Source organism: Eulemur rufifrons, chromosome 16 (genome assembly GCF_041146395.1).
Source record: "Eulemur rufifrons isolate Redbay chromosome 16, OSU_ERuf_1, whole genome shotgun sequence".
NCBI lineage: Eukaryota > Metazoa > Chordata > Mammalia > Primates > Lemuridae > Eulemur > Eulemur rufifrons.
In genome coordinates, this window is record NC_090998.1 from 88,544,960 (window position 1) to 88,565,817 (window position 20,858).

The 20,858-nt window shown below is 57.4% G+C and overlaps 1 protein-coding gene across 1 annotated transcript in view; it reads left to right on the forward strand.

Annotated features, from left to right (window-relative positions):
• The first annotated feature begins 296 nt into the window (after nucleotides 1-296).
• The window catches only part of CACNA1I (calcium voltage-gated channel subunit alpha1 I), a 98,492-nt gene continuing 77,930 nt past the window's right edge, over nucleotides 297-20,858 (forward strand). Inside the window, exon 1 of the mRNA XM_069491327.1 lies at nucleotides 297-529. Coding sequence (XP_069347428.1) covers nucleotides 297-529 — 233 coding nt within the window. The remainder of the gene's footprint in view (nucleotides 530-20,858) is intronic.

Consider the following 20,858-nt stretch of genomic DNA (forward strand, 5'->3'; position numbering starts at 1 on the left):
CTAGTCTTATAAAAAAATCACAATTACATTCTAAAAGGTTTTATTCTCCCCACCCTTTCCATTTGCCAAAACTGAGGCTCGGCCAGGTGGGTCGGGCCTGCCCGTGACCTCCAGCTTGGAAGCAGATCCTGACTTGGCTGCGGCCGGGCCCTCAGCCCTTTCCTAACGTGGGGCCTGCAGGGCTGAGACTGGGCTGCCAGAGCCACTGTGTCCCCTCGCTGGGCAGCGGGTGCCAGGCTGCCCCCACCACGCGCCACCCTCTCTGTCTCCCCCAGGGCTCCCAGCTCGGCACTGACATGGCTGAGAGCGCCTCGCCGCCCTCCTCGTCTGTAGCAGCCCCGGCTGCTGAGCCGGGGGTCACGGAGCAGCCCGGGGCCCAGAGCCCCCCGCCCTCCCCGCCAGGCCTGGAGGAGCCCCTGGATGGAGCCGATCCTGATGTCCCACACCCGGACCTGGCGCCCGTTGCCTTCTTCTGCCTGCGGCAGACCACCAGCCCCCGGAACTGGTGCATCAAGATGGTGTGCAATCCATATCCTTTGTGCAGCCCCGGCTGTCCCCTGCCCGGGGCCCAGCGGGGGACTGGGATGGAGCTCTCTTCTGAGAGCCCCACCTGCCCACCCCTTCCTGTGGCTAGGGGACCTGCGGCCTGGGATGAGGTCGCTGGGCCTTGGTGGTGGCGGCAAGCGCAGGTGGCGGATCTGGGGAGTCATCGGCCCCGAGTACCTGGTGTTCTGCTGATGTTCTGGTGACGATACCTGGTGTCTGGAAGTGGCTGATGGCTGTGGGGCCAGTGCAGGGGCTGGCTGGCTCAGAGTCCTTGGGTGTGAGCCCCCGGTCTGTGCTGGGGCTGGTGATGCAGGTAAGTCAGAGCCTGGCCCAGACCCAGGGGACAGTGACCACACAGGTGGTGAGGGCCGTGACGAGGAACCATGGCCGTGGGCTGGGGCAGCGGATCCCGACATGCTGGGCGGGACTCCCATGCAGGGGGGGACCCTGCGTGCTCCCTTTCTCCCTGTTGTGCCTCTGTTCGGGCGGGAGGCAGCAGCAAGCAGCCTCCTCCCTAGTCTTCCTGCCTCCACTTGCTGCCCTGGTGTGCTCATGTCACCCCCTGCTTGGGGCCCCGCACGGTCTCCCATTGCCCTGGAGCACAGAGCAGAGTCCTGACCCGGCCCACCAGGCCCTGCGTGCCCCCCTCAGCCCCACTCCCCCCTGCTCTGTTTCCCCTGTGCTCTCGCAGGCCTCAGGGCCTCCCACATGCCCTTCCCTGTGTCTGCAAGGCCGTTCCCTTCCCTCTCCACCTGGCCAAATCCCGCTGCATCCTTCAAATCACAGCCTAAGCGGCACCTCCTCAGGGAAGCCCTCTGGGTTCTGTGCGACCTTGAGTAAAGCCACTTCGCCTCTCTGAGCCTCGGGTGGTCAGGATGGGCAGTGCTGCTCCGGGACGCGGCTCAGAGGACCTTGGCCAGGGGACCTGCTGGGCTGGAACAGCACAGAGCTGGCCCAGGCGTCACGCAGAGGCCCCTGGATGGGGGTTTGGTCTGAGTCCTTTTGGCCACGTGTGTGACAGGGCAGTGCCCTCTCCCTGAGCCTCAGCACCTCTGCCTAAAAAGGAGGGGCCAGATGAGATGCCCCCTTCAGCCCCAGGAGCCAGGGTGCCAGCCACACTCGCCATGGGGGTGTGTCTCCTTGCCCTCAGGCACCCCGGGCTCTGAGCACTGAGCCAGCCCCCAGGAACCCACCCAGTTTTCCACATTTCTAGCCTGTTGGGCAAACAGAGTCCCTGGGGTCACTGTCCCCTTGGTCTTTACCACCCTTTTCGCCTCTACCCTGAATGTGTGTGAGTTGTAGCCTGAAGTTGGGGACCACAGTGGGGCTGGCCCAGGAAGGAGGAGAAGGGGTCCTGGTCCTGGGCAGAGCTGGGCTTGGCTCTCATCTGTCTTGGGGAGCCTGGGCCCAAGGGACGGGGCAGAATCCAGCCCCCCTTCAGGACTTCTCGACCCCGGGAACTGCTCAGAGAGAGGGGCTCCCCAGAACCCCACGGCCAGAGGCTGCCAGGCTGGGTGGGGGGTGGAGGTGGTTCAGGTCTCAGCCCAAACTGGCTTCCTGGACAACTTCTGGGCTTCCTCAGACCAGCGACCTGGTGATTCCAAAGCCGAGTGACTTCAAAAGCATCAGGCTCCGGGACACTCAGACTCGAGACTTCTGTGACTGACACTGAGGGTTCAAAGTTAAGATTTAAGGCTCAGCGACAGTGATTCAAAGGCTGTACAATTCTGTGTTTCAGAGAGTGTGTGAGCCCAAGGTTTGGTGGCTGTGAAGCTGTGTGCCCGGGGTTGGAGGGCCTGTGACTCTGGGCACTGTGACTGCAGTGCCACAGGCCTGAGCTCCATAGCCTGCGTCGGGCCAGCGGGAGAGGGGCCAAGGAGACTTTGGTGTCCACAGGGGGCCCCTGGAGCATGGACTTGGTCGTGGGGAGCTCAGGGTGGGTGTTAGGGGCTTGGAGATGGGGCGTGTGTGTGTGTGTGTATGTGCAGGGGGGGTCTTTGATCAGTGCCGAGGGTCCTGGGGTTCTCTCCTGGCCAGAAGCCTCCCCATCCTGCTCTCAGCGGGAAGGTCTGGCAGTGCTTAACCCGCTGCTTCTCAGTGGGCCTTGGTGTTTTGGGTGTGGCAGCGTTTTGTGGTCTGGGCTGTCTTGCATACCAATGTGTGATGACAGGCCCCTGGGCACTCAGTCCTTGGGACCACCATAAATGACCCTCTGCATGTCCAAACCCTGCAAGCGTGGTTCTGTCCCCACAGAGAACCCAAAGGCATGGTGCACGTGTAGGCATCAGGCTGGTGGGAGCAGTGCTCACGACCGCCAGGCCCAGGAGGCGCGGGGCGGTGTGGGAGGGTCCCCCGCAGACAGCCTGTCCTGAGCTTGTGTCCCTGGAGCCGAGGGGCCCTGGCCCAGAGCCAGCTGCCCTTTGAAGCTTGGTGCTCCCTGACTCAGCTCCTCGCCCAGCCAGAGCTAGGCCCTGAGTCACCACTGACTCACTGGAGAGCCGGCGGCTGCTGGGACTCTCCCGGAGCCTGCGAGCTGGGGCAAGAAAGGTCCACTCACCCAAATGTCAGCACCACTCCCTACCTGGCCTGGGCCTTGGGCATACGGACAGCTGGGGTTTCAGCTGGGAGGCCTCTGGGTTTGAAATGTCAGGGGACAGACTGCTGTTTCACTCATGGGGCGGTGGCATGTGGCACCGAGGAAAGTACTGGAGACCTGAGTCAGACAGACCCTGAGACTGGTTCCGCCCCTTGCTGTGTGACCAAGGGCCAGTTTTTTAACCTCTCTGAACCCCAATTTGCCCACTTGTCAAACGGGAGTGTTAATACCCACTTCACAGGGTCGCACTGAAGACAAAGCAGTACATAAGGCAAATGTGACCTGATAGTGCAGCTTTGCAGACTGGAAAAGCCACCGTCCATGTGGCTATCATTCCGATTACTTGCGCTTGAGCTGCGAACAGGGTCCTCACGTACAGCTGAGTCAACACTTTGCTTGCAGTAGATTCAATTAGACGTTGTGCGACAGGTCTTTAGATAGAACATAACACCTTCAGAGGACATTGTTTCCAAGGAAAATCAGATCCCATCTCTGTCATTTAGGTGGATCTGTGTGAGTTCTGCTGGTAGTAGCCATGCCCTCATCAGTGCAGACATTGCTAATCGATCACGGCATCCTCCAGCAGGGCACCCCTGGCAGCCATGACTATTCGGTTGGAAACCTATTTTCCTCCCTAGATTAGACTTTCAGAGTCTCTCTTAGGCTGCATGTAGGAGAAGGGCCAGTGGTGGGTTGTACTCACTTTGCTTTCGCCTCCCTGAGCCTCAGTTTTCTCATCTCTGTAATGGGGCCATTAAAGGTGATCAGAGCTGATTCCTGTAAAGCACCCGGTGGGTGTCCGGCAGGGAGGAGATACACAGGGGTGCTGTGAGAGCTGATGCCTGCTGCTCCAAGTGCTGCCTGCATTAGCCCCTTCACCCCTCACAGCCACCGCTGGAGATAGATGACCTCGTAGCCCCATTTTATGGATGAGGAAAGTGAGGCTCAGAGAGGTTGAGTAACTTTTATCCAGGATTGCACAGCCAGGGTGTGGTAGAGCTGGGACGAAAACCCTAATTTCTCTGACTTTCAGGCCTGGCTTTTATCCAGGACACCACTGCCACCTGCAGAGCCTGGAGAGATGCCAGGTTCTTCATGCTCCACCCAGGGCAGGGAGGTTTGCTTCCCAGGGTTCCAGGCAGCCGGGTGAGGGTCACCCTGGTTCCCAGCGTGTGTGTTCCTGTGGCCTTCCTGAGTGATCCTCTTGAGGAGTTTGCAGTGCCCCCACCCCCGTGCTCCTGGACCTCCCACGACAGCCAGTGCTGCTGCTGTGGTGGGAACCAGCCATGCATGGTGGGGACGCCAGACGGCTGTGAAGGCCGCCTCCCCACTGGGGAGGGGAGAGGCAGGAGATGCCAGCTGCCCAGTAACCTTGGACAAGTCACTTCCTGTCTCGCACCCTCTGACTCTGTCCGAGGGGTGAGAGGGTTGGCAGCAAGGTCTGGAGGGGCTGCCCTGGGCACCCGTTTCCCTCCTGCCCTCCTCGTGGGTAGCCTCGCTCGCTCTGTGCCTTCCCAGTTGTGGTCCGTGTTCTCACCGGCCCCTGCGCCCTGCCCCTCCGCCCCACCCCTGCCTGCTGCCGCTCCCCTGCCTGGCTCCAGCCCTGTGCCTGCTGCGGCTGGGGTCGAAGGTGTTCTCTCACTACAGCGTCCGCCAGGCCTTCACCGAGTGTGCGCTGTGTGCCAGGCACGGTGCAGACAGCTGTGGCCCCTCTGTGCAGGGGGAAGATCGCTCTGCCTTCTTGGAGAGCTGAGCAGCCTGCCGGGAGACCCATCACGAGGGGCACCTGTGGGATGGTGGCCCTGGGTGCAGGCTGAGGGCCTGGAGAGGAGGGTCTCAGTGGAGATGTGGCTGCTTTTGGGTTGGTGTTAGCAGGAGGGGACACAGGTGACCCAGGGTCTGTGGCTTGGTTGCCGAGTGAGTGAGGACCTGCTCCTGGCTTGGCTGAGTGGCCTTGAACAAGTCCCTTGCCCTTGCTGAGCCTCTGGTTGCTCATCTGTGAAATGGGGGCCACAGTGACCCCCAGTTGGGAATGTTGGGAGGGGTCAAGTGAAAATTCCAAGGCAAGCGCTGGCAAACTGTGAAGTGCCGAGTGGCAGCTGTGTGCACACGGGACACACACGCCAGTTCCACCGGCAGGGTCCTGAGGGCAGGCGGCAGCTGGGTCTGTCCCTGGGCATGGTCTGAGAGCCCCAGGGGCTGGCAAGGGTGGAAATGTGCTGTCCCCTTAGGTGGGAGGACAGGAGGGCAGGGAGGAGGCCTGGGAAGCTGCACCTGTGGCAGGGAGGAGGGCCTTTTGCCTGCTGCCCCTGTCCCAGTCATTTCGTCCATCCCCCTGCCTCTGGGCAGGCTGCCTCTCAGTTCCGCAACAGACAGGGCCTTGGGCCACGGAAAAAAGGCCTCTAGAGCCCTTCTGGGGGCTCTGGATGGTCAGGAAGTCCTCCCTTAATCTAGCCCCCACCTCTGCTGTCCTGAGTCCTTTTTTTCTTGAATAGCCACTGGGAGTGTCTGGGGTTGGGTTCTTCCTGCCTAAACAGACACTGCAGGGGACCTCAGCCCTCCTGCCCCATGTGACAGCTGGTGTCATCCTCCCGCCCCTCCTCTGCGCATCAGAGAGAGCACTGGGCCAGGAGCCCAAAGCTGCAACCTCCGCAATCACCTCTCCCCTGGTCCTACTCTCTCCTCCTGCCTCAGCTTCCTCCTCAGGGGATCCTGGGGGCTCCGAGCATGCGTGAAAGCAGTTTGTCATCTGTCAGAAGTGCTGCGCGCCCAGGAGGGGCTGCTGTTTCCCTCCCTCCCTGCCTTCCTTCGCTCATTTGCTTCTTCTGTCCTCGCTCTAGCCCCTTCGGTGCTGCCATTGCGCCCGCCCGAATGGTCTAACTAGCCCAGACTGCGGGCCTTCCATGCCCCGCCCTCCCTCCACCCCAGTCCCACCCCTACTCTCCCCTTCCCTGCACGGCAGCCCTCCTGTCTGAAGCCCAGGCCAGCTGTGGAGGCTCCAGGAACTCTCCCTGCTCCCGCCTTTGCCCTGCTGGGCCTGCCACCTGCGACACCCTCCCCCAGCGCCGAGGTTCCAAGTCTCGCCTGCCCCACGAGGCCCAGCTTCTAGACACCACCTGTAGGAAGTCCTCTTGGATGCCCAGCTTTTTCCTCTCTGGACCCCTCAGCCCTGTCAGCCCTTCCCTCCGCTGCACGTTTCCTCCCGCCTTACAGTGGTTTTTGCTGCTCCCTTTGTCTCTTCCCTGGGGCTGTGACACCCAGAGGGCAGGGCCTGAGGCTCTGACTTTATTGACTGTGTGTCCAAGTTCAGCACAGGCCTGGCGTGCACGGGCTTGTTCCGCACTGCCCGGTTTACAGGGTCCTCAAGGTAGCCAGGCAGGAGCGTGCTGACCCTCCATGCTGCGGCTGGGGAGACCGAGGCCGAGGAAGGGAGTGTGACTTGTCCAAGGTCACACGTTGAGTAACTGGCAAAGCTGGGGCAGGCCGGAGCCCAGAACTCCAGACTCTGGGGCCAGCGCTGCCCCCAGCCCAGCCTGCTTGTGGCTGGGGCAGGGGCTCTTTGGAGGGGGAGGCGTCCCCTCTGCCTTCCGTCCTGGCCGAACAGGAGTGTCCAGACGGGCGCAGGCATTGCTGGAAGAAGCAGCACATGTCTGGGGAATTGTCCGTTTCCCTCCATCTGGTGTGGAGAAAGTTGTTTTTCTCAGAAATAAAAGCCAGCATCGAGCACTGTTCCCGAGGATGCTCACAGCGGCCGGAGAGCATGCTGCATGCTCATTGGTCGGCAGGTGGTGGGGAGAGCTTGACCCCAGGCAACCTCAGGGACCGTGGCACGGAGATTTCTGTGTGAAGAGAGCTGCAGGTATAGGGGCTGCCCCTGACCAGGCCTGGGGGCTTTCTGCCTGGGTCTTGCTGTATGGATAGGAGTTTTCCAGAACAGTTGAGGAAGAGTGTTCCAGGCAGTGGGAACAGTGTAGAGAACAGTGAGGGTTTAGCGTGGCTGGAACAGTGGGAGGCAGAGCCTGGATAGCAGGGTGTCAAATGCCAGGCCAGAACTCACACTTGCTCTTACGGGCCCTGGGGAGCTGCTGATGGTGTCCAGCAGGGGTGGGACAGGGGCAAATTCATTTATTAGAAGGGTCACTCCTCGAGCAGAGTGGAGGATGCCTGAGGGTGAGAGACTGAGGCCTGGAAACCAGGCGGGGGTTCCTGCGGTGGATGCTGACGGGTTGATCATTCGGTCACTCAGCACGTGCTTACTGGAGCCCAGCTGTGTGTTGGACGCTGGTCTCCACTCGAGTGGAGGGGCCCCTAGGGCTGTGCAGCCACGTGGGGGTACTGTACACAGGGCCTGGGCACCCCGTGGTGACCCAGACTGACGGGGCGGGCAGAGCCGCACCCGAATCACACTCCCATGAAGCACAGTGGGTAAAGGTCGGGCAGAGGGACCCTCTGGGGGCCGTGGGTGACAAGAGTGGAAGATCAGCGAGTCCCGACTGGGGATGCCACAGGAGCCCTCTCCCCTGAAGAGCGATGCCTGGCAGCCATTGCCCAGGGAGAAGTGGGGCAGGGCGGCGGGGGGGGGGGGGGGGGCGCGGCGGCGGCCCAGCTGAGGAAGTGGCCTGGCCAAGGGCTCAGAGCTGAGTTTGGGGTCATCAGGGCCGCTGACGGGTGGGCGTGTGGGCTGGGAGAGGGAGGACAGGAGGGGTTCAGAGACTGCCGTGGCGCGGATGGTGCTCAATGGGGACCTCCTGTGTGGCGGGGGTGCTCCTGTCCCAGCAGCTCAGCTGGTCCTGGACGTTGCCTGTCTGAGGGAGGGGCCGGAGAGGCAAGTGCAGCCGGCGGAGACCCGGAGACCGGCGGGAGGTCTGGCCGGTGTTGCGACCGGAGGATTAGAAAGCTGCCTGGCGCATGCGTTGGCCCCTCCTGGGGAACCGAACCCACAACTGGAGTTTTACTCGTCCATCCTGCCTGGGCTTTGGCTCCCGACTCGGAAGCCGAGTTCGACCTGCCGCCTCCCTCAGACAGCCTTGTGATCCTGTTGGGAGACAAACGGCCCCATTTGTTTTCCTCGGAAAGAAATCAATACGTCTTTTTAATCAGCCTGAATGTCTTCCTGCTAATCTCTCTTGGCCTTCCTGTGGGGCCACCTTTCACATTTCCATCCTCATCTGCTGGGGGCAGCCGTGCCCTGCTCCTCTGGTCTCCCTCTTCTCTCCCCACATTCAAATCCTGGTGCTGGTTCTTACTGCTGTGTGATGCTGAGCGAACAACTTGGCCTCTCTGTGCTTGTGTCCATGTATGCGAGAAGCAGGAAGAGAAGGCTTGGCTGGCAGAGAGGTGCTGCTCGGGTGTGACGGCCTGGGGTGCTGCCACGTGGGAGGGCTGCGGTGGAGGTGGCCAGAGTGGGGGTGCTGGGGCCTGCGCCCGGCTTTTCCCAGCCCCGTCCTGGTGTTGCAGTGAGATAGTGATTGTGGACTGACTGTCCCTCAGGGTCCAGTCTGGGCTCTGCCAAGTGCAAGCCTGTGACCTCGGGCAAGTGACCCCTCTTCTCTGGGTCTTAGTTTCCTCATCTGTAAAATTGTGGGGGTGCAGAGGTTGAGCTATATTAGTGACTTTCAATCAGGGGTGAATTTGCCCCCCCAGGGGACATTTGGCAATGTCTGGGGACAGTTTTGGTTGTCACAATGTGGGGAGTGTGCTACTGATTTCTAGTGGGTACAGGCTGAACATCCTACAGTGCTCCCGCCAGCCTCCCACAGCAAGGAATTATCTGGCTGAAAATGTCAGGAGCACCGAGGCTGAGAAACCCTGGCCTGGCGTCCTCTGAGATCTTTTGAAGTTCTGAAAGTGTGGGACGGTGTAGAGTCAAGGCCCTTGCAGGGGAGGATGCTGAGACTGAGAGTGGGAATCTCTGAAGGAGGAAGACAGGATGGTGGTACTGAGTCCCAGCCTGAGGGGTTTCCTGTGGTCACACAGACTTGAGTTTGAACTCTGGAGCTGCCATTTACCAGAGTGTCACATTCCTAGCCATCTTCCCAGACACCCACCCATGCATCTGTCCCCCATCTATCCATAACCCACCCACCCATCTTTGCTCCCAATCCACCCTTCTTTGCTTCATCAACCTATCAACCCATCCACCCATCCATCCATCCACTCATCCACCCATCCATCCATCCACTCGTCCACCCACCCATCCAGACATCCATCCATCATTCACCCACCCACCCATCCATTCATTCATCCATTCATCCACCCGTCCATCCACCCAATCTTTACATTTATGCGTTTATCCACTCACCTTCCCAACCATCTACCCATTCAATCATCCATTGACCCCACTGCCCAAAGGCCCCATCCTCACCCTCCTGTTTACACATCTATCATCTCATCCACTCATCCATCCATTCATTTGTTCAGCAAATGTTTATTGATCACCCCCACCCCCATTTCTCATTCACCCTGCCACCTGCTGAGTGCCCAGCAAAACCCCACATTGGGCACCATCACTGTCTCCTTGTACCACTTACAAGGCCTTTTGTATCTGACTTATTTTCCTCACATTCTGCTAGACTGTGAGCTCCTCGAGGACAGGGCCCATGTTCCATTAATGCCTGTCTCTTTCCTAGGCCTTGGCCGTCAGCCCTGCGCATGGTAGGTGTGCAGCAAAGCTTTCGATGAAATGCATCCTAGCAGGCAAGGTTGGAGTTGGAGGTTGTGTGGACAGAGATGAGGCTGGAAGGTGGCCAAGGGCGCTGACACAAAGGGCCTTGAATGCCATGCCAAGGAGTTTGGAAACTCTCTGGAAGAAGGTGGGGAGACAGAAGGCTTTTGGTTTTAGAAGGGCTCTCTGGCTGCCGTGGAAGGATGTATCAGAAGAGGCAAGGCTGGAGGAGGAAGCTACTGAGAGGCTCACGAAGGAGAGTGTGGGCTGCCTGGAGCAGTGGGTGTAGAGGAGTGGTCTAGGTGGGGAAATGGACAGGTCTCCGAGATGGACGTGGAGGCAGAGGGCAGGCAGGCTCCAGAAGGTTCTAGTCTGGACAACTTCCTGGATTGGTGGTGGTGGGGGCACCACTCAGGGGGTGAAGAAGTGCAGGGGGAGAATTTGGTGGTCTGGGGAGAATTTGACACATCCCGTTTTGAACAAACATGAGGAACCCCAGAGTGGTGTCTGGGAGGCCTGGTGCTCAGCAGCCAGAGAGCCTGGGCCGTCGAGGCTGCTGAAGTGGGTGTGGGGTCAGAGAGAGGAGAGGGGAGACGGGAGTGCTGGGCACCCGAGGAGACCCAGCATTCAAGGATAGAACCCACAAAGGAGGAGGAAGACCAGTGCAGGCGCTGGTGGTGTCTCCTGGCAGCCAAGGGGAAGAGAGTTTCCAGAGCCGGGGTCGTAGCCTGGGGCTTGTGAGCTTGGATGGGAACAAGCTGCATGTTTGTTTTCACTGACCTCTGATGGAAATTTAGCACTTTTTCTATTACGAATGGAGAAAACAAACCACAGTGGTATTATTAGCCACTCCTGCGACTGTCATCGTAGAAATCACCAATGTTTTCATGTCACATCGTGGTTGTTGTAGCGCCCTCACAACGTCATTTGCGGCCCGGGTCGCGGTGTCAGACCCCCCCCCCCCCCCCCCCCCCCGGGTCCGGGATTTATTGTGCCGACAACAGAGCACATATACTGTATGATATATGCATTTCTCTATCACAGATTGGTTTTTAAAACATATTTTGATAACTATTTTAACATAACTGCCTTCCTTTCTAATCCTAAACTTCTTTTTTTTCCTAAGTTTTAAAAATTTTTAGAAATTTGTGTTTTTTTAAAGAGACAGAGTCTCGTGTGTTGCCCCGGCTGGACTTGATCTCCTGGGCTCAAGCAATCCTCCTGCCTCGGCCTCCTGAGTAGCTGGGACTACAGGCACACGCCACCATGCCCAGCTTACTAATCTTAAGCTTTTTTTAAAAAATTGCATACATTTAAAACCATTATTCTGAGAAGGGGCACGTGAACTTCTTTTCTGAGGCACAGAAAAGGCTAAGACCCCCTGTTCTAGGACAGCAGGGTCCGCCGTGACCAATGCTGCTGGCCTGAGGGGTCGGGGGGCCACGTGGGAGTGCAAACGCCTGCTGTCTGTGTGCACATGTGTGTGAGCGTGTGCAGACGCATGAAGGCTGCAGGTCTCCGTGGGAGTGCACACGTGAACATGTATGTGTGTGTTCAGGGGCAGGCAGGGGAGACGTGTGGTGGAGGACGGGTCCCCCGGGAGGCTGAGGGAGAATGGCATCCGCCCTTTGTGTAGCCCTCGCTCCCCTGTCTGTGTCTCCACTGGGTGTCTGCTTGTGGTTTCTGGAGGGCAGGGACTGTGTCTCCTTCATTCTGGGTTCCCTGAGCCACCGTGGGCCGGGCACAGAGGAAAGCCCCAGTGAGAGCATGTTGAATCAATGAATAGCGAGTGATGGATGTTAGAAAGGAGAGGAGGGAGTTCAGGATGGGAAGGCAGGCCGTGAATCTCTTTTGTGCAGAAATCCTCCCTTAGCCTCCTCGGTGCCTCCAAGTGACGGGGATCTCACTCCCTTGTGAGGCTGCAGATGGCCCAGAGTAGCCGCTCCAGGTAGGGCTCTGAGTATGGCAGGGATGCATATGCCCTGCCCTCAAAGAGCACCCCCTGTTTGGGCCAGGGGCCCAGGGCAGACCACACGCAGCTCCGTGGTTGCTGTACGGGAGGCGTCCAAGGCACTGTGAGGGCGAGAGGAGGCATCTTGCACCCCCTGCGTAGGAGTCAAGGGAGCCTTCCCTGCCCGCACACCTGCGTGGGGGGGCTCCTGGGGCTGGGTCAGCCTGCAGGCAGTGGGAGCCTGGCCCCCCAGGGGCCTGCATGGCCCTTCTCTTCAGCAGGGACGGAAGGAGTGGCATCTGACGAGTGTCCTTGTCCAAAGCTTCCTTCCTGTGGACCATCCGCCCCGGGATTTCTTCCCAGCTGGCAGCCCCTGTTCCCTCCCAGTCGCCTCCCCCACTCCGGCTGTTTACTCTGGGTACCGGGCTTGCTGGGCATCCGGGAATCAGAGACTTTGGCCAAATCCAATGAGTTCTTGTAAGATGGGGATACCGAGAAGTGGAGTTGGGGACAGGGACAAGGGAGGAAGGGAGGGCTCACTCCCTTGTGCCCTCCCCCAGGGGATCTCGGCCCACTGAGATGCCATAGCTTATAAGCAGAGCAGATCAGCCCCGGCAGCCGTGGAGCTGCGTGTGGTCTGTCCTGGGCCCCTGGCCCCAAACAGGCTGTGCTCTTCGAGGGCAGGGCGTTTGCGTCCCTCCCATACTCAGAGTCCTACCTGGAGCGGCTGCTCTGCAGCCTCACAAGGGAGTGAGATCCCTGTCACTTGGAGGCATGTGGGGTCATGTGGGGAGGTCCCCGTCAATGGAGGCATGTAAGTGGAGGGAGGCCTGAGACCCTCTGCCTGGCAGGTCTGTTTCCTTTACAGAGCAGCTTTCTGTCTCAGCTGGTCTGTGTCATCTTGGGCAAGTGCTGTCAACTCTGGACCTTCTTTTTCCTATCTATAAAGTGGGTGTAATGTTCACCAGGCCTGTCCCCCAAAGCTGCCGTGGGCACAGAGAGAGCAAGTCCTAAACAAACATTAGGAGACGGGATTGTGTCAGGTTCAAAGCCTGGCTGTATCCCTCACTAGCTGTAGCCTTGGGTGAGCCCGTGAAACAGGGGTGACACCTCTCCCTTGCAAGGTTGTTGTGAAGGTTCCTGTGGAGGTTGGTGATAGCAGGTGCCCAGCAGGTGCTTGTGTTTTTTTTAATAGTTGCATTTTTTTTTTCTCATAGTAGAATTTCATCATTTTTTGTTCCATTTTTATTGAGGTAAAATATGCATGCGGTCGCGCTCTCAAGCCTTAGTGTGCAGCTCCAGGCATTTTGCATGGAACCACCTCCTGTGGCCACCACTCAGGCCAAGAAGAGTGTCTCCAGCCCCCGGAAGCTCCCTTGTCCCCTACGCCCCATGGGGACTCCCCAGAGTTACTGCTCTTCTGACCTTCCCCACTGTGGGTGGCTTTGCCTGACTTTTTTTTTATTTCAGCATATTATGGGGGTACAAAAGTTTAGGTTACATATATTGCCCTTGCCTTCCCTCCCCCCCAAATCAGAACTTCAAGCATGTCCATCCCCTAGACGGTGTGCATCGCACTCATTATGTATGTATACACCCATCCCCTCCCCCCGCACATCTGCCCAACACCCGATTAATGTTATTCCTAAATGTGCTCTCAGGTGATGATCAGTGAAACCAATTTGATGGTGAGTACGTGTGGTGCTTATTTTCCCATTCTTGGGATACTTCACTTAGTAGAATGGGTTCCAGCTCTATCCAGGAAAATACCAGAGGTGCTATATCACCATTGTTTCTTATAGCTGAGTAGTACTCCATGGTATACATATACCACATTTTATTAATCCACTCATGTATTGATGAACACTTGGGTTGTTTCCACATCTTTGCAATTGTGAATTGTGCTGCTGTAAACATTCGAGTGCAGATGTCTTTTTTACAGAATGTCTTTTGTTCTTTTGGGTAGATGCCCAGTAATGGGATTGCTGGATCAAATGGTAGGTCTACTTGTATGTGTTTAAGGTATCTCCATATTGCTTTCCACAGAGGTTGCACTAGTTTGCAGTTCCACCAGCAGTGTATGAGTGTTCCTATCTCTCCACATCCATGCCAACATTTATTGTTTTGGGACTTTTTGATAAAAGCCATTCTCACTGGAGTTAAGTGATATCTCATTGTGGTTTTGATTTGCATTTCCCTGATGATTAGAGATGTTGAGCATTTTTTCATATGTTTGTTGGCCATTCTTCTGTCTTCTTTTGAAAAATTTCTATTCATATCCTTTGCCCACTTTTTGATAGGGTTGTTTGATTTTTTTTCTTGTGGCTTTTCCTGAGTTCTGAATAGATTCCAGTTATCAGTCCTTTATCAGATGTGTAGCCTGCGAAAATTTTTTCCCATTCTGTAGGTTGTCTGTTTGCTCTCGTGACGGTTTCTCTGGCTGTGCAGAAGCCTTTTAATTTAATCAAGTCTCATTTATTTATTTTTGTTGTTGCTGTGATTGCCTTTGGGGTCTTCTTCATAAATTCTTTGCCTATTGGCTGACTTTTAACTGCATGTAATTGGATCCATACATTGTTTGCTCTGTTGTGTCTGCTTGTCACCCAACAGAGTCATCCACGTCGTTGTGTGTATCCGTAGCTTGTTCTTTGTCCTGGCTGAATAGTATTCCAGCACGTGATGTCCCTCGGGGGTTCTCAGACTTGGCACTGTTGACATTTGGGCTGGATCATTCTTTGTTGTGGGGACTGTCCTGTACATTGTCGGATGGTTAGCACATCCCTGGTCACTCGATGCCTGCTAGATGAGTGTCCTGCTTCTCCAAGTTGTGACAGCCAAATATATCTCCAGGCATGGCCAAATGTCCCCCGGGGAACAAAATCATCCCTGGGTGGAAACCATCGCCCCCCTGTTCTCTTGTCAGTGAACACTCGGGTTGGTCCAGGCTGGGCCCGTTCCCAGCATCGCTGCCCTGGCTGTGCTGGGCCGTGCCGTTTTGTGGGTCACGCGAGCATCTCTCCTGGGTACGTACCCAGAGAGTGGCCTGGCTGGGTCCCGGCATGGCCGTGCTGAGTTTTAGCAGATGCTGGCCAGCGGCTTTCCAGAGTGGGTATTGCCCATAAGAATTAGCTGAATGAATGAACGGATGAGTGTCCCCTTAAAGCCCCAGGCTCTGAAGCACAGCTGATGTTCGGAAACGGTTGCCACTGTTGCTACAGTCCATCTTCGTGGCCACGTGTCACTGCAGGGTCCTGGAACAGCTCTGGGCCTGGTTCACCTCGCAGCCCTGATGGCCAGGCCAGGTGTACAGCAGGTGGGCGGTGGACGCCACAGAGGAGCGCAGAGTGGCCCGAGAACCGGGATCCAGAACCTCAGGGCCATGAGGACCCGGGGCCTGAGCCCCCATCCTTGGGCCCATTTGGGACCAACAGGGGAGGGACCCCGTCTGGGGACTGGTCCACCCTTCCTGCCTGCTCGGTCCAGGAGGACGCATCCCCCAGCCCCCTTCTTCCACTTGATTTATTTAAACAATGAGACATATCCTGGGAAGTGGATCAGATTTCAGATTTGACAAAAATAAAAACAAACTTGGCCACCCCCGCCAAGCCCAGCACTCCCGCCCCCACCCTGCCTCCCAGAGCCCCCCCGAATTACAGAAACTGTGACTGTCAGCCCGGCTGCAGAAGGAGGGTGGTGGTCGCCATGGAAACTGTGCAGGCCTCTGGCTCGGCTCCTGGAGAGGAGGCTGCCCTGCGGGGCCGGCACTGCCCCTCCACACGGCCCCTTGTCTATCTGGGAGCTGGCCGGGTGGAGGGCCCCCCTGGCAGAGTGGCTTCCCTGGTGACCCTGTCCCCCCACGCCACACTGCGGCCTTCTCAAGCCTCAGCGGCTGGGGCGTGAGATGGAGGATCAGGTCCTCAGCCCGACTGGCCTCTTTCTGGCTGGGGGGCCTTGAGGCCACCGCCGCTCGCTGGCTTCCCTCCCTCTGCCCCTGCAGATAAATCCTTCCTTCTCACCGCAGCAGGGCCGGGATAGCCCCCTTACCACAGGCCTGGGCGCCCCACGGGGCACAGCCAGACTGGCTGACGGCTGGGCTCGCCTGGCTGGGGCCCTTGGAGGGGACAATGTGTGAGAGAAGGAAAAAGCAAAATATCACTAGACACATATCAGTCGGGGCTCCCTTGTATCCCGGCACTGAGCCTAGTGGTGGCGGAGCATGTGGTTGACCACATGGGATTGGGAGCCAGCAAGACGTGGTTTAAATCCTGCCACCTGCCACTTGCATGACCTGCAAACAGCTCTTGTTGCCTCAGTTTCCTCATCTGTAAAGTGAAGGTAACGGTAGTGTCTGCCAGTTTTGCGGGCTTTGCTGAAGTTCCACGCGACCTTGCTCGTTCCCGGGTGTGCGCTGGTCGACTGACTCTTTAGAAAGGCCAAGTGGAGGCCCGCCCGCGGCAAGGCGGACGTCACTCAGAACGGTGTCGCTTTCATTTTCTACTGCAAGGTGATATTAAGTAATCAGCAGATAATACCAGTGTGAGATTCTTAGTCCTCTCCTGGTGAGGTGGCTTTTCCTTTTTTTCCAAAAGCCAAAAGATGGGAGTTCCCTGGCCGTTGCAAGAGAGCCTGACAGAGAGAGCCTGTCTCTGCTGAACACCACGTGCTTGGCGAACCCTGTCCCACAAGTGCACGGCTCTGTGTCCTAGGGGCCTCTCAGCTGCCCCCTTGCTAGTCGGAGGTTAAATGAGATAATGCACACTGTGTGATTAGGACGCTCTTTCTCAGGAATACTTAGGAAATGTTTGAGATTGTCACCCTCATTACCGTTGTTAAGCTGGCACGTGGCACACAGCAGGCACTCAATATATGCTCATTCATTTCCTGCTTGGCTCTGAGGCCCCAGTTCCACGGACTCTGGGGGCGTGAGCAGGAGGGGATGGGCGTGGGAAGTGGGGGGGCCCAGGCCAGGCGCTGAGGCGCCGGTGGGGGGCTCTACGGTCCCCAAGCAGCCTTGGCTGGCTTTCGCCCCCAGGCCTGGTGCTTGGGACGGCTTTGCCTGCCAAGGAAACCGTATCGATTGGATCACCATTGATTTGTTTCTCCTCAAAGGCGCTCAGGGCTGCCCGTCAGGGATCTAATCAGCTTACGACGACGATGGCCATGTGGCTGTGCCCAGTGTGTGGGGAAACGTAGGCTTTCAGCGTGGGTTTGAAAATCCAGCCATGGCTCAGGGACCCCCGTGGGTGGGGCGTCTGCTGTCTGAGAGCCGCTTCTGCTTTGGGCTGTCTGTGTGGCTTGGGCAGGTCTCTATCTCTCTATTTCCCATCAGCAAAGTGAGGAATTGGATCAGTTGCTCTCTAGGGACTTGGGCGGGACTGCTGTGTGACAAAGGTCGCCCCGACAGGAGTGAGGGTCTGGGGAGTGAAGTAGGTGAGGTGCTAGGTCCCAACTGCATGGCCTCTCATGCCCGTCTAGGAGCTTGGAGTCTCACTGCGGGAGGCAATAGGGAGCCATTGAAGACTCCCTGCCCTCGGGGAGCTAGCATTCAAGCCCCCGCCTGCTCTGTTACCCAGAAATCCCACCCCACCCTCTTTGGCTTCCTTCCCCCTCTCAAGTTGTCCCAGCACCTCTCAGCTTTGCTTGCCAGCGCTCTCAAAGAGTTCTTCGACACTTATGACTAATGGCAGCGGCATTAGGCATTGGGCCAGGCCAGAGTGGCTCAGCCCGGAGACCTTGACTCCCTCTGACAATCTCTGGTCCTGTGCTGCACAGCCTGGTGTAACTTCAAGGAGGGCCGGGGCCTTTGATGCCCAAGACTCGGGGAGCATGTCGGGAACCGTGGGCAGCGATGCCGGCTCTGGCCTGACTTCTGAGCCTCCGGGGCTCTTGGAAGGGGCCCAGGCTCTGCCATCTGGGATTTCCCCGAGTGCCTCTGGGCAGGGGCTGAGGCTGTCCACACCTGACTGTCTGAAGCGGAGCAGCCGAGAGATGAGGGCCACTCCGTCTGCCCGTCGAGGCCTCGGTGCTGTGGGCATGCGGGGGAGTGACAGAGGCAGCGCCTTGCAGTGTCTCGAGTCAGACTCCTGGGCTGCCCGGGAACTGTGTGACTGTGACAAGTCATATCAACCCTCCAGGCCTCCTCCTCCTCCTCCTCTGCCCCCAGTGGACTGTGAGAGCTAAGGTCTTGTCCCTAGGTGCCTGGCACACAGTAGTCATGGTTACTGCCAAGTTCATTACTGTGGGATGTGCTAGACCAGGTGGGGGGAGCACCTCTGGAGAGGAGGGTGTGCCCCCACCTTCCCTGATGCACCTTTCACAGGTGCAGCAGGGAAGCTTTGAGAAGAGGCGACCAGTGAACTGGGCTGTGAAGAAGTCTGCCTGGTGGAGAGGGGAAAGGGAAGGAAAAGACGTGCAAAGGGTGTGCTTGGGGACAGCAAGAAGTTTAAGGCCAGTCAAGAGATAAGACTGGAAGAGTTCATTGAGGTCAGAATCTAGGAGGCATTGGACGTCAGGTTAAGGAGGGCGATGGGGAGCCATGGAAGGTTTTTGAGCAGGAGAGAGGCATATTCAGAGTTGTGTTTCAGGCAGTGACAAGATGGCGTGGGGGCAAGGAAAGCAGGCTCGGGTTCTGTGTCTCAGCTCTGCCCTTTCCCAACCGGTGACCTTGGGCAAATCTGTTCCCTTATGTGTCTTAGTTTCCTTATTTGTAAATGGGCTTATAATAGAGCCATGAGGATTAGATGAGATAACAATTGCCAAATGCTCAAGAAGCGTCGGGCACACAGCAAGCGCCTGGGTATCATGTGGGGCCGATTGGAGGGTCAGAGACCAGAGCTGAGGCTAGAGAGGAGGCTGGTGCAGGGTCCAGGTGACAGACACTGAGGCGGGGCCTCAGGGGAGGGAGGGGAAGCCACGGGCAGGGACAGGCCTCACTTCACGGAGAACAGTACTGGCCTCGGAGTCCTGCAGGCCTGGTGTGCACCTCTGCTCTGGTACTCAGATGGGTGACCCAGGAGCTGCCCCTGATTTCCCCAAGCCTCAGTTTGCCTCATCTGTAAAATGGGCCTGCTGACCCCCATGGTTCAGGGCTCTGATGAGGAAGAAGTGGGGGCCCCAGGCTCCCGGAGACACCTGCTAAGTGCACTTTGAGCTGCAAACTGGCAGGAAGGGCAGAGGGAGCAGGGGATGTGGCTGGAAGGAGAGGGCGCTCGACAGGCGAGGGATGGGGATGTTCGCTGGTAATTAGAACGTTTGAACTTCAAAAAAGTTAATTAATGATGAGGCTGCTGCCGGAGCGATGCTCAGGCTAGAAGGGGGCCCTGGCAGCGACTGGAATTAATTACAGGCTATGGTGGGAGAGTGGCAGCGGGGTTGGGGCACAGGAAGGAGGCTGGCTGGGGCGGGGAGGGGCTGGGGGAGGCAGGAGAGAAGGCGGCATCCCAAGGTGAGCAGGGCTGGGGTGGGAGGGAGGTTGTCATGGAAACCAGGTCAGTCTCCCGGTAGTCATACTCCCCCTGCTCTGGGTGGGGGTCCCGCTGAGGGTTTGGTGGGCGTGGCTGTGATGGAAGCTAAGAGCCAGGGCGGAGGGTTTTCATTTGGAGACACCCAAGGGTCACTGGATGTCAGGGTGGGCGGAGATTTGCAGCAGTCCCCCCTTCTCCATGGGGAACACGGTCCAAGACCCAGGGGGTGCCTGAGACTGCGGACAGTACCCCGTATATCCTGTTTTTCCTATGCATACATACTTATGATAAAGTTTACTTTATACATTAGGCACAATAAGAAATTAACAGCAACTAATAATAAAATCGAATAATTATAACAATATCCTGTAATATTATAACGTTATGTGAATGTGGTCTCCTCTCTCCAACTGTCGTACTGTACTGTACTGTACCTCCTATTTTCAGACCTGGGTTGACCTTGGATAACTGACACCGTGGATAAGGAGGGACTACTGTATTTGTTCACCCAGCAGACATTTATTGAGCTCCTTCTAGATGCCTGCTCTAAATTTACGCCGTTAGGGCCACGAGTGTAAAGTCCTCAGGCGAGCAGTGGATACAGACAAAGAGCGGGTCAACAAGGCAGCCTCAGGCTGTGAAGAGGGAGTGGTGGGTGTGGAGAGCTTAAGTGGGGTCTTCTCAGAGGAGGTGACAATGAAGTTAGAAGGTCAGCTCCTGGAAAGGGAACAGCACGTGCAAAGGTCCTGAGGTGGCATGTGCCCGGTGTGTGTGTCCCAGGAGAAGCAGGAGGCCAGCGAGGCTGGAGGGGAGTGACCCAGGGCCAGGGGCAGGAGATGAGAGGTGGAGGTGGGGCTTTGCAGGCTGGGGTGAGGGCTGCTTTGAAGTTTATGCTGAGAGAGACAGGGAGCCATGGTAGGGTTTTGAGCAGGGGAGGGAGGTGATCTCACCAATGTGTGGTTTAAAAAAAAATTTTTTTTTTTTTAGAATCAGGGTCTCACTCTGTCGCTCAGGTTGGACTGCAGTGGTGAGATCATAGCTCACTGTAACCTTATATTCCTGGGCTCAAGCGATCCTCCCACCTCAGCCCCCTAAGTAGCTGGGATGACAGGTGTGCGCCACCGCACCTGGCTAATTTTATTTTTATTTTTTGTAGTGATGGAGTCTTGCTATATTTCCTATGCTGGTCTTAAACTCCTGTTCTCAAGCGATCCTCCTCCTGCCTTGGCCTCCCACAGTGCTAGGATTACAGGCGTGAGCCACCACATCTAGCCCCTCCTGATGTTTTCAACTGCTCACTGCTGGTGCAGGGGGAGTGGACCAGTGGGGCCAGAGCAGACCTGGGGCCAGTGGGGAACCTCCAGGTTCAGAGACCCAGAGCCGGTCACTGCTGGGACTGGAGTTCATGTGCGGGTCCTGTCGTCCTGTTTGCTGCTTTTACAGCACAAGAGCTGCCTGTCTTTCCTGATGCTCAGTTTCTGGGGGCAGGATGGGGGTCGTACAGGCAGGGTGTGGCAAGTTCTGTCGGCATCCCTCCCCTTAGAGGAGGAGAACCTACTCCCCGCTCTGCTGTCACCGGGACTCAGCTGTCTCACCTGTATGATGACAGGTGAGGGCTGGGAGTGACACAAACTCAAT